Source organism: Anoplopoma fimbria, chromosome 6 (genome assembly GCF_027596085.1).
Source record: "Anoplopoma fimbria isolate UVic2021 breed Golden Eagle Sablefish chromosome 6, Afim_UVic_2022, whole genome shotgun sequence".
Classification (NCBI taxonomy): Eukaryota; Metazoa; Chordata; class Actinopteri; order Perciformes; family Anoplopomatidae; genus Anoplopoma; species Anoplopoma fimbria.
The window spans coordinates 17,627,250-17,641,355 of NC_072454.1; the positions used below are offsets into that span (position 1 = coordinate 17,627,250).

Genomic DNA, 14,106 nt, shown 5'->3' on the forward strand with positions numbered 1-14,106 from the left:
TAGTGAAGATTGAAAGTATGAGAATAAACAGTGACAGGCAAAAGAAGTTCAGTTGACCTTCACATGCATTACTTTGCAACTCTTTAATTACATTTATATTGCTAATGCTGCAGCACACTTTCAATGCATTTACACAATGAGGTCCAAATATGAAGAAATACAGTGAAACATATTTGTCAAAGCTGCTCCTCAAAAACACTAAATCCTTTCTTGGAAAAAAAACAAGTAACACCCAAATTAACAGATTATGTGTTGTCGGATGGCCCTCTGAAAGTGTCAGCCCCGCTGTATGTTATGGGGCAGACACTGCTTTGATAAACATGCTCAGCAGAATGATAATGTTCTAGGGGGTAATTTAATCAGAATGGGCTATATGTCACCTACTAATAGTGGGCACTTTACTGTGATTTATATGTGTTTGCTGAGTGAAAAGAGAGACGGAACAGACGGCCTGGTCTACCAGATTAAATAGGGCATGCATGGAAATGATTCCTCACGCTATCAGGGAGAAAAATGTATCACAGTCTGATGATTAGTATTATTAGCACAGGTGCAGTTACAGTAAACACCAGAGACTTCCATTTTGTCCTGAAAGGGAACAGCAGATAAAGAAGGAGGGGAACTGAACTGGGGTGCGTCTCCCAAAGGTGTTTTGTCTAACTATGGTCCTGTAAGATCCACTAACGCTGGCTAAAAAAATACAGTAAATCTAATGCTGATACAAACATTTGAAGCCACTACCACAAAGTTTGTAGCAACAACGGCTCTGAGTCTTAGGTGGTTTGGTGCATGTGTGAAGCTGTCATGTTTTTAAAATGAGTACTACTCTGTCATCAATTTATTCAACTTTGTGCTCCGGTTGATTAGCTACTTATCTGTTATTGTAGTAATAATTCATAAAAAGGAAAATCAGTGAGAGGAATAAAAAAAGAAAAGAGACGTGTCCCGTAGCTGTTCATTTAGTTAAAGAGTTATAGGTTAAAGAGTTATGATGTGATGATGTCTCAAGAATCACATCCTTGGAAATGTTAAACCGCCTGCTGCTCAATAAAATTATGACAAACCAGAAAAATGTAATGAAATAAAGCCTCAAGAGTCCTTAATACATCACTTGCCTCTGAATGGATTTGCATGACCTTGATTGATTACATTGATAAAGTTCATTTTAGCTTCGTACGACCTACAAATGTTGTAGTCATAAGCGGATGACTGTTTCAGCAACATGTCAAGAAAAATAAGGCTTTAGTCTGAAACAAAAGCACAAATACTGTCTCTTAGAATATATATAATATATGTTGTTGTTACAAATGTGATAAAAATACAATCTAAATCTGTTTCTCCTTTATTAGAGCGCAAACCATTGACATTAACAGGAAAGGTATTAGAGATGGCAAAAAAAAATAATAATATCAATCTATAAATCTAGTATGTCTGTCTGTCTGTCTGTCTATCTTGGGACACAACCTGAGTTTAGGAACCTCTCATTGAAACTGCATTGCTGCAAAATACAATGTTAAAAATTCACAGTGTGGACAAGGTTAAGCAGAGAGTCCTGATGTTATTAAAGGAAACACATCCAACAGTAGTGACAGCGTATGGATTCACTCGATACAAGAGGCCAGCAGGCCTGTGTGGCGAAGCAGCAAGCAAAAAAAAAAAAAATTAGGAAATGGCAGAGCTATGTTCTAGTGAAGCTGGAGTGCACGTTGAAGAAGTGCGGAGAAGTACCCGGTTATTGTGGAGACAGAGAGCCGGCTGAGTGTGCTCAAAAGAGTCAGCATCCAGTTTTAGATTAGAGAGTAATCAAAGGTCTGCCAGCGTCTCGATGCTGCATGGATAAGGTTGGGTTTCCACACTATCACAGTGGGCTGGGTGCAGGCAATACTCCAGAGGCTGAAATATATAAACTTACAACTGATAAGTCAGAGGAAAAACACTTCCATATGAATCCCAATGAGCACTATTTCTCTGGAGGGACCAGTTAGCAAAATTGTAGACCAACCTATTTCTCTGCTCAATGAGATTAGACACATTTAAGAGATACAAATGAATACAGTATTCATTGAGCACATGCTGTAGAAATTGTTGCATAAATGTCAGAGTGAAACTGATTCTTCTACATCATTGTACAGTTGAAACTCAAAACAAATTGTCCACTTATAATTAACAAAGACTAAAATAGAAAGAGTCCACTGTTATGACAGCAACACGAGAAAATAAAACGTTGGCCCTTCTTTCTTGTATCCAAATATGATTTATTATTTAAAGCATACTCAGAGCTCAGAGAATAATGGGGAGGGGGAGAGAAGCAAAACAATAAACAGTAAAACGTTTTGAACTGTCAATCTAAAGTAGCCCTAGGGAGGAAAACAAAACTGGGTAAAAGAATTTAGATGAAACCGGAGAGTGAAAACACCCGTAGTCTATCGAAAGATTCCTCTGGGACATTGACTTTCTCAAGCAGACCTCTACTTTGAACTCCAAATATCTACTAGGTCTACTGCGACAGGTAGAGCTAAAATGTGCAAGTGCAGATTAACCTGCGAGGTCTTTGCTAAACGTTATTAGTGTGGACCTGAGGACCAGCATAATAATGAAAAGATTCAGTCTGTTTTAGAGAGCAGTCACTGCGGATCACCCTGAAAATGTGTCACACTCTTAAAATTACAATAACACCTTTCCACACACAGATAATGATTTGTTAAACTACAGTCAACATGATACATATGCAGATCATTGCTGTCAGTCATTTGTATTTTATTTATAGTAGAGAATGAAAACCGTATTTTCATAGATATATACCCTTTTGGTTTCTGCCGCCAATGCTTAAACTACCATTTTTGCAGCAGATTCAATCTGAATTCAATATTCATAAATCATGTGGTATTTATTTTTTGATTAGGAGATGCAATAAGAACAAATACAATTTGATACATCAGAGCTGTGTTAAGTATGGTCCAAATACAAAAGTTTCAAATCCACCAAATCCATGTTGATATTCAGGAGGACTATAGGGAAAAAAAGTTAAGAATCTACTTTCTACTGTTCAGACAAAATAATGGATGCAGTGTTATCACACTATCACCAACACTTCCCCCGTTTGTTAAATGTTCTCTAATACCTTGAAAACAAAAAACTAAAAATTATGCCACACATAAAAACAACATATAACATGTTGTGTGCTCTCATCTTAAATACCAGAGCCAGAAAACCATACTGGACAGTTCTAAACTCATTCATCATCGCATCAGGTGCCAGGTACAAAGACGGCTTTTTTTACCAGACACAGCACTGCCAAAGCGCGTTAGAACTCAAATGTTCTGAGGAGACTTAATGATGTCTGTATCTGCAAAAGGACAAGGATACAGGCACACGGAATAATGAACACCATTACAAAGATTTCAGCTGTTGAAGTGGCACAAAACAACTGCAGGTGGAAAAGACACAAAATTCAACAATGGTTGCCATTCTGAATACCAAAAGGAGTACAATCCACACAGTTTCTATTCATTTCAACCTTTCAAATGATCTTATTGTGACAGCTGAAGTGGACCAAGCATATATATTATTCATCTTTGCGACCCAGTCTATAGCCTCCTTTACTATTTGGTGTGATTTCCACTCACTGTATATATTTAGTGAGCAAACGCCATCTAAACTCATAACTTTAGGCATAGAGCATACTTAGATTAAATACTATCAATGGAACAACTCTGGGCAATTTTGCAACACATGCTCTGGTAGTATAGTCATAAATATGTGACTTGGCTTGTTACACTTGACATCATATTTTCATTTGATCATTAATCTATGAACAGATGAGTAACTTGTCCAACATAAGGGCAAATAGACAATATCCTTGTCATACTGATGCAATAAACCGCTCTTTTTTGGAGTCTTTCCGCTATGGTAGGTGGGTAATTACTGTCATTGATTAATAATCCTTGGCCAGCCCCATAATAATCAGTCCCACATGTGCTTGGCCCTCTTAAAGGAAAGGCTCATTTGCCACTGGGATTCACAGTCAAAACTGCTTAGTTGGATGTAATGGAGAGCAATTTTCTTGTCTTGCGAAAAAAAGAAAGAAACGAGATGGGGCCGGTAAGCCCGGTCATTTTCCATTGCTTCAGCACATCAAATCTCCAAACAAGGACAACTCTGATTTCAGATCAACTGCTCTTCTCCCTGCGGGCAATAAGTAGTTTTCCAGAACACAAGGAAGCATTTTATTGCTCTACCGTTTATTTGAGTATTATGTTTAAACTGCAATTTCTCGATTTCTTAAAAAATAATAAAATTGACCAGTATAAGCCTTTGTTGAATGAAATACAATACGTTGTGGGTAATATCTTCAAATAACGCTTAAGACTCCATAAATGCTGTGCGATCAACAGAAATGGCTGCGATGGATCATTTATTTCCATGCATTGTTGGCAAAGTCATGATATGACTGCTGGGGGTTAAGCACAAAGCCAAGCCCAAATCCCTAAAAATGTAATTAAAAGCAAAGCGATTTACAGTTTGTTCTGCATTATTCATGGTTTAAGTTTCCGTATTTCAAATTACATGCAGTGGACTTGATTTGAGAGTGGCGGCCCCCAAAGAAGAATGCAATCCTCTTGTGTGATTTATGTGTTTATGGACAATTGTGAAAAGCAGCCTAATTTTCATGCAAAACTGTGAAGAGAAGGCCCAAATAGGAAATAGTGGGCATTGCCAAGATGTAAACGGTAAATGGTCCATCTGTCTGTGCTCTTCTCAGTCTTGGAGGAGTAGACGTGCCACCATCTGCAGATATGTGTCAGCAGAAGCAATTTTGGTGGAATGACAGTGTGAGTCCACATGTGTACACATGAAAGCCTGCAGGCACGCTTTCAGTACATTTTGTAGATACATAAAAATACTTAGAATAAAATGTTAACTTGTGGATGGTGGAAATCAAGAGATAGCATTTCTTGGACAAGACCTTATTGATACACATGTGCTATTTGTCACTTCAGTATCCCTAATAATTTAAATGTCTTTTTTCATTTGAAAACTGATAGCCTACAAAATCAGTCCATGAAAGCGCTAACAGGCCAAACACCCACTATGACCATAAAAATTCAACTATTTTGACAGACAAGACAATGAGAAGTTAAAACCAAATGTATTTCTCAATCAGGCAGATTTTTCCTATTTCTGTTTATGAGTAGAATGTAGCTTTTTAATAGCTTATAAATGACACTCTGTGTCGTAACAATAGCCCCCTCTGTCAATTATCCTGATGATCCATCTACTCAGAGTAATCTCAAGAGGCTGAAATGAATCATTTAATTTAACAAATATTACAACAATTAATTTCATGTCAATTTTTATCATTTGATGCATTTAGCTTTAGACACAGCGGCTGGCAATTAACATGAAATTAGCTTTCATGTTTCACCACAGGCTTTTATCCTTTCTTGCTACGCCTACATGTAGCATCCATAAATTTGGGGTAATTTAGAAATGTGAAAATCGTGTGTTGACATGTTTGTTTTGTGCTGAGGGGGTGGACAGACCATTATTTGAGATTTCATAAACCGAATAGGTTGTTTGCAGTCACGACAGTGTAACAATGTTTGTGTAGGTGGAACAAATAAGTCAGAAATGGAAATGAATGGAAGAAGAACAAAATCCTAACTGTGGACAGATTTTGGGAACGAGTGAGATCTCTTGTCAGAGCTGAGCGCTCACAAAGAAAAGTAAAGCGGTTGTCAGTTTCCAAGAGCAGACGAGAGAGCGACAACGCTGATGATGACAGTGATCAGAGTTGGAAGATAAGAAGATGATACAGGCTCGGAGTAAAGATGGCTCTAATATGAAATAACATCACGTTCAAAAAAACAACTGACTCTTCCCGGTAAAGAACTACACAATCTATTACAATTTATCAGCACAGAGAAGGTGTTTTGCCCAGAGATAATTACACTAACAGTACCCAGTGGCAGTGTGATTGCTCCCAGGTGACATTGCAGGTTATTAAATTGTCATGGTGCACCCTGTTTTGGCACTGCAGACGCTTGAACTGGCTGCCCACAAGACTGACTCACAGTTTATCTGCTCCATTTGTTTGACATCTTTACGACATACCGTATTAACACAGCCTAATTTCATCTGGGCCTCAATGTCTTCTCTTGGCTGTCTCATGGAAATCCTTCAGGGGTTAGGTTAGGACTGCTGGGACGTCTGTCTCGACCGAATTACACCCAGTGACATTTCTTCCATCCTATCGTGTTTTCCATCTCAAGTTTGCCAGGGAAGAAGCTTGTGACGAACTTTTAAAGTCGTGACTCACGTTATACTGACAATTATCAAAAGAAATGAGCTCAGAAGTGTTTATTATAAAAGCAGTTCAATTCTGAGAGGTACATACAAAATGCAACGCAAACTTCAGTAGTCGTCATAACAACATTAATATAATGAAAGAGAAAAACAAAGAATGCAGTCCCTTTTCTGATCATTTAAGGCGTGACAGTAAGAGTTATGTGATCCGTTAACAGAATAAATCAGGGATGAAAAATCAATCAAATTAAGAAACTAATAGGTCCCTTAATGTCTTTGTTTGTGTGCAGATGACACTCCCACCCAGCCATACAACAAGCACCAATCATATTAATTATCCTCCAAATTACAAGCCCCCCTATTTAATACAAATAAGTTTTCAAAACTAATAAATTATGATTAAAATGTTTCTATTTTGGACATTAAAAGCATCTCACTCCACATGGGCGCTAATGACCCCAGTCATTATGTGCAGGTATGAAAGTGTGCATGTGTGTGCATGTGTGTGCATTTGTGTGCATGTGTGTGCGTGTGTGTGTGTGTGTGTGTGCAGTTCAATTTGCACTAGTTCATAGAAACTACGACCTCAATGCAAAATATGATGCATGTGCACACATGAATCGCAAAGTCCTCAAACAGCTATTCGGAAACACAATTCTTTCAGTGATTTTGTGCTTCAGTGAAGTGCCAGTGCACTCCACCAGCTGGTTCGGGAGCCTTGGGTTTGAATAAATGAGGCTATTTTATAAAAAAAACAATATAGATTAATGGTGGGTTGAACAATGTTTCATTGCTCTAATGTTAACCACTTAATCGTAATGTTCACTAACTGCCAGGTGATGTAGCCCTCAATGGCAGCAGCTTTGATTAGAGAATACTACTGCAAGGCACCAAAGCACACAACAAATAATAAAATAAAAAAACATTAATTAACTGATACTCACATTTTGCAGGGAGATCATAGCCGCAGGTGATTTTGGCCTTGCCGGTTTCACAGCCATTTAGTGAGTGGCACTCATCATACAGACAGGACCCCGCTGCTTTGTGTATGCAGCCATCCACTGAAACACAAACAGACATACAAAGAGAGGTTAGGCCTATGAGCGAAAAACAAAAGCAGGCACACAACAGATCTCGAGCTAACCGGGCTAATTAGCAGTTTGCGTGCTTAATCATGTCAAAACAAACAAGCATTTACAGGAACAGGACCGAGCACATGGTTAAAGTTATGTTCCTAATTCCTGCATCTCTATGTTCTCAAATGATTGCGCTAGCTCTGCATCTGCTCTCTGTAGGGACGCTGGGTCTGCTGTAGTGAGCTGCCCCTGTTGCTGGTAAATATTGACGAGCTTAGGAATGAAATTAGCTGGGCTGGGATCTAATAACGCCTCCACACACGGTGAAAATGAGACTGTTGTTCCTGTAATCCTTCTCCACTGTCAACAGCGATATAGAGTCAGATCATTAACTGTATTTTTCTGCCCCGGGATAGGAATCTTATATCTGTCCTGTTCTCTGTGGTGAGCCTGTTATGATGTGGATCTGTGTTCTGATTCTGTCGAGCTCCCTGTTGATGTGTGTGTCCTGGTTCCACGGAGACCCGGGGTCCCCCGCCCCCCCTAAGGTTTTAATTTTACCGGGTTAAGGCCGGGATACACTTGATTGATGGCATGTCTTACACAAGGAGGCAGATAGATAGAAATCCACATTATCCGTCTCTGAAAGCCTGACATCCCTACAAGAGCATGTTATCAATCACACTGAAACATCATAAAATCCTCCTCAAGTTGTCCTGTAAAAATCCTCACAAGCCATTAAGAGGATAGCCGAGCCAGGAGGAGGAACAGTAGCAGTTGGAAAACAGATGTGTCTTTTCTTAAATTTCTCTTTGTAAAGACGTGGCCAATGGAGAGAACAAGTCTCTAGCTTTATCCATCAAAGCTTGAACGGTCGAGAGTTTAGATCGCCTGCAGGATAACCACTGTTTACATATTCTGAACTGATGAAGAGAAAAGAACTGAGGAAAAGATAACAATAAAGAAAAAAAGGATTTATATTCCTGATAAAAGAAAAATGTGACTCTAATCACTATCTCCATCTCTAATGTAATAATTATTCACGTACAGCAGCAGTGAGAAGAAAAAAAATGGGGGAAAAAGGATGAACATTAGTTATACACTATCTTAAAAAATGTACTTTGCTTCACATCGTCAACACAGACAAAAGGTCTTTAGATGAGGGATGGTCCCTTTCTGAGCTCCTTTCAATTTCTCAGGGATGAGTCAACGACAACAGCTGGGTGGAAGATTTTCCAGCTCTATCAATCATCTTTAATGGACTGAGAGACAGGCAGCTGACAGAGACGGATCCTGATGGCTTTTCCAAAAAGTAACACGAGTATGACAGTGATGTGGATATGAGGAGGTATCGCTCTGATGACAATGAAAGCTACTTAACACAACACAGAGCAGATGTAGTGCTGGCTGTAGGCTTGGCATTTTTAGAATATTCACTGTGCAAACAAGATTGTCCATGATCATCAGCCACGCTTATTTGCATCATAATTGCTTCTTAACATCTAGCAAACATGAATTGCTAAATGGTTGAGCTGAAAGCTCTGGGACTGTAAGCATGCTTCTCATTTATAAACACAAACATACTCCGGCCATATAAGAACACTTTGCCTTGTTGGCCTTGATCTGCATCACCTGTCAGTATTTTCTAATGCCTCCATTCCTCCTGACAGGCTTCATATTAAGTGTTAGTCTATGTTGAATTGATCAAGTTGTCCCCAGGCCTCAGTGTTATTAAAGTTTTATGATCCTTCACATGGAGTTCTAATACTTCATTAATACTTCCTTTTCTTGCTATCCTCTTTTAGTCTCTACATAATATATTTGTTATAATGTAATCTATACATTGCAAAGCATTTCAAGTTTAGTTTTTGTGCTTCTGGATAAATCCTTTAAATACAGTTTTTCCTTTTGCAATGCGATATGGAACATTAAAAAAGAGTCCCAAGGCGCTAACCGAAAGTTCACATGAGGGCTATGATAAAGCCACATCGGATTTTGTGGGTTGTGGCAGTTTTTTTAACATTCTTGCAGCAGCTTCATTATATGAGTCAATTGAACATCTTGTATTTGTTCTATGATATTTAGGCCTCTAAATGGACACAAACAAGGTCAGAAAGACATTTTAGAGAAAGGGACTTTGAAGGTTGCACATCACATGACTTCTACACAACAGAGGAAAACTTTCAATATAAGAAGCTAATTGCTCAGAGATCCTCAGCAATTGTATTCTTGCCGACTCATTTGGATATCCATGTATGCATGGCAAAGTACTGCTGATTAAAAATGATGCAAGTCAGTTTATACAAATATTGGCCGGCTACAAAGGCTGCACTAGCTATGGTACACATAAAAATGGCCTCCACTCCGCCCATCCTGCTGCATGTTGTTTTCAATGTCTGATCAACTCTTATTCTATTTCTATGGTCCAGACGTCTCAGCCAAAGCGAATAAAACATGAGCTTTCAGATTCTTCTCAGGCAATCATTCAGTTGCACTAAAGCAAGAATATATATAAAAAGTAAATGTGCTGCACTATATTGGTCAAGCAGAGCGGCAACAGATGCAATGAATGAACAAATTTGTTGGTATTTATTCATTAAAATGCAAAGTAATAACTCTTCATTAGGAAAACACCTTGGCACAACCTGAAATCAGTCAAGAGACGGTTCAAGAGCTAGAAGCTATTATTTTTTCATGGCCATTTAAAGTCCATTCTCCCCAGACACTTCCTCTCATCACTACCAGGCATGGCTGATCTCTTACCTATGAGCACCTTGGGAACCAAGCCAGAAAAAGCATTCGGGCTTCTGTGTTTCATCTCAGTAGCTGAAGAGTAAGATTGCAGATAATACTTTTAGCTACCATTCCGTGGCTCCTCCTGATCATGGTTGCATAAGCTACGGTGAGAGTGAAACTCTTTTTCTGATGCCACTGAGTGTGTCACTGTGCATCTAGTGTCAGCGAGTCCCTACAAGCCTGGAAATCTGCTCACAGTGCCAGTAAATAGAGAACAAGATGCTGAACTGATCTGGCTTATTGCCAGAGTCTTGGATGCTACTGCTATAGATTTGATTTACCTGCTTCACGGAATGGGTGGAGTGCCACAGCTGCATAGTGGGTAATATGCGAGTTTGAGAAAGATACATTTAGAGAGAGAGGGGTGATGGAAGCATAGAGAGACAGAGACAGGTTTCAAAAGTGTACTTTGTAATTTCAATTTCACAGAAGGTTGAGAGGCAATCAAAACTTGATTGTGAATACTGTTTTCCATGTCTGTTATTTAGCCAACCAAACCTGAGGATCCGTAAGTGGAGGTATGACCCACATGCAATTTGGCCATCCATTTATTTTCTCATTTAAGTGGAATTTCAGCATTATTCCCTGAAGATTTCTACACTATGGATACCTGCAACATAACAAAGGCAGCCTCAGATTCTCATTAAGCAAGACTGGCATTTACATTCAGTTCAGAAAGGAGGACAGGTCAGATCTCTCTCCTGTCTCTCACAAAGAAACACCAAGGATTCGACAAATGCTAAACAAAAATCTGTATTTTGCACATTGTCTGCCAATTCTGGTTAACTGCTAATTTAATTATCAGGTAAATCATATTCATCGGAAATTTTGCTGCAAAACCTTACAGCAAGTAACTTCAATGTGTCTTGTTATCGGTAACACGTCTTGTTCATATTCAATAGTCCTGAATCACTCTATCTATAAATAGAACGCCATTATGTCTGCGTCCCTATTCCATTTTACTTAGATGCAATAATTGTATTCAAATGCTAAAAAAATTGAATAAATAAAGAAATCACAGTGCTCCCATCCTGATGATGCACCTGCATCACAGCATTGAAAGGTGATCAAAGTGACCTCTCTCGCTCTCATCTCCCAGCTTTCAGTCTGAATCACATGGCAAGCAGGAGCCCTAATGTGCTCGGCTATGTGATGCACAACCAGCGGTGCCCAGTGCTATATTTCAACTCCTGTTAGGACTTCTTTATGGAGGACATTTCATTTAACAGGCTTAATATTCAGGCGGCAGCATCTGCTTCTGTCCACCCCACTCCTGGGCTTCCTCGGCCCCCGTTGAAAAATACAACAGTTAATACCTCATCTATCTCTCTCCTTGCAGCCTGCCACTGCTTTAGGCTGGGCCTATGTGGGACAAAACATTTATTCATTTTCTCTGAGTGCCTTGCTCCGAGAAAGCTTCCCCGAGCAGCCACTCCACCAAGTCCGCACGGCTAATGAAGATAACTTTTCGCGGTGGCTGGACGGCATCCCTCTGAACTCATAATGGGAACAAGGAGAGCAAGAGACAACGGGAGAGCCATATTGAGAGAGACAAAGGAGACGAGTGTGTGTGCATGTCAGAGTGTGTGTCAGTCTAGAGCAGTATGAATTAGTTACTCAGCTGTAACCTTGGCTCCTGCCATTGTTGGCGACACCTCTGCCTCGTCCTCTCAAGGCTCCGTTCCCACATGCATTAAGGGACTCAGCAAAGCTCTGCTTACTCTCCCGGGGCTTCTCCCAGGCAGCCCGAAAAACCAAGGGCTTTCAATCGCTCCCTCAGACACAATGAATACCTGCTCTGCTCTCATTACAATACCCTGCTTTTCAGAAATAGTGTCAGCTGCAATTTTCTCTCCTAATTATTTTCCGCTCCTCTGAGGGTTCGGTTCAGGACTGGAGCCAGAGGAGGCAGCACAGGCTGAGCAGGAGGGAGGGGGGGAGGGGGAGGGGAGGTGGGTGAGCTGGATGTTACCTGGCAGGATATGGAGAAGTCTGAATATCTGTCCATAATCTAACAGAGGGGGAATAGATGGAGGTGTGCCTATGTGGCCATTATCTAGCTGATCCACTGAGATCTCTCATACGCCAACACTTCTTGTGGACGGGTCGGGGCGATCGGAACTAAATCTTTTATCAATGCTCTCTCACACTGGGAGTTGCAGTTTCCACACAAAACCAAAACATATACCTGAAAACTATAACTCCCTCTCTCACCTATTTTCTTTTCTTTTGTAGTATCCATGGTAACAAGATATTTCCTCTCTCCTCGCAGCACTTTTTTTTTTCTTTCAGAGCTGTACACTGATCAATGCCCCTCCACAATTCCACCTCTGTGATTTACGACACCATTTTCTACTCAACTAATTTTACAGAAGGAGATAATGACATGGATTAGTTGCTAATCAAGTGCCAATCAGAGATCTGGCTGAACTAAATGTCAGGTGGAAATGTTCAAGCCGTTGGGGTTACTCCCTTGTGATACTGGATTATGTGTCCTAATCACAGCAATTTTGGATGCAACAGGAGCCAGAGCTCGCTCTCCACTGTAACCAAGTTCCCAGGGAAGGGATAATAATCTCCATTTTACCTATAATACCCAGGTAAACAGGGGATTTGGGCTAATAGAATGCTAGACAGACAGTCACAGATGTTACTCTCCAAAGTGACATAAAATACCTCAGGCTTGGATGACTCACAATTCCCTTGACGCCGCGATGTAAGCAGGAACAAGCATAAATGACACAACAATCACAGGCTCCACTACAACGCAGTGGAAACCCTGTTGTTATTATTGCTACAGTTCAACCCAAGTTGACAAACACGTCAGTAAAGATTGGAGGCGCTTTCTCTGAAAAGGCATTAAGAAAAAGGGCTGCACTTTGAGCCATAGCTTTTATACCATGCTGTGGGTCGCATCAGTTACAGAGCAGTTTGAGGCTTATTAAGATATCCGGACGTGCGGATAGATGATAGTTTGAATACACAGACAAGCATTAAGCAATCTTAAGGAACCAAGGGGAAACCTTTGCTTAGGTGTCCTCAAGCAAGGCACTTAGTTGCTCAATAGCAACTAAAACAACATGTTGTTCACTGAACAGATCCAAACGGCTGAGAAACAGGGAGCCTTGTTAGATAGTGTGTAGACATAACATTACAATTCATGGCTTTGATTCCATGACATAACAGTGCTATTTTTCCACCGTTCCTTTTATTCTCTTTTATACTATGACTATAAATGTATTAGGCAGGAATATTCCTGCTGCATACAAACAAAACTTCTGACAACATTCACAGCACCTTTAAATCTCCTGCTTACACTCTAATTATTGATCTGTGTGCTAACAATTACAAATATAATTGGGCTAAAATTCGGGACGACGGGAGTAAAACCAACCCTGGGCATAATTTTGTTGTATTTAGATATTCCTTTTATTTTGCTCTTAGTCCTCCATTTATGTATGGCCTCAGTGCTTCTTGATATATATATATACAGCTCTCATGTTCCTAATTTGTGGATGTCATGATGAAAAAACTGCTTTATAAACACAACTATTATCAGTACTACACGAATTTGCTACTTATCTCTACTTTCTTATCTTGAACGAATAAAATAATAATTACAACAACTACCAAAGGTTACAAAATCTCTCTATGGAATGAACTTCCAGTGTGAGGCCTAATGTGCAACTAGAAGCCTGAAAACTGCGCCCCATGCAGCAGTCCTTTGAAGGCCCCCGCAGTACAGCGGTGGGTCCGGTCCAGACAGCTGACAGTGAGGCCCGAGGCATACGAAGCTGCTCCAAGCCCCCAGGAAGGGCACCAGGCTTTGAGACAAATTTTACATAGTGGCAACTAACCAGGCACGTGATTCCATTGGGACCAACAAGACTTTTCCCTTTAGATGAGTTAACTTCCCAGTAAGAGCACA

At 40.0% G+C, this 14,106-nt stretch overlaps 1 protein-coding gene across 4 annotated transcripts in view; it reads right to left on the minus strand.

Moving 5' to 3' along the window:
- The window catches only part of macrod2 (mono-ADP ribosylhydrolase 2), a 389,097-nt gene that overhangs the window by 219,649 nt on the left and 155,342 nt on the right, over positions 1–14,106 (minus strand). For all 4 annotated transcript variants that reach the window (XM_054599883.1, XM_054599882.1, XM_054599881.1 and 1 more), the window contains exon 5: positions 7,251–7,367. In XM_054599883.1, coding sequence (XP_054455858.1) covers positions 7,251–7,367 — 117 coding nt within the window. The remainder of the gene's footprint in view (positions 1–7,250; positions 7,368–14,106) is intronic.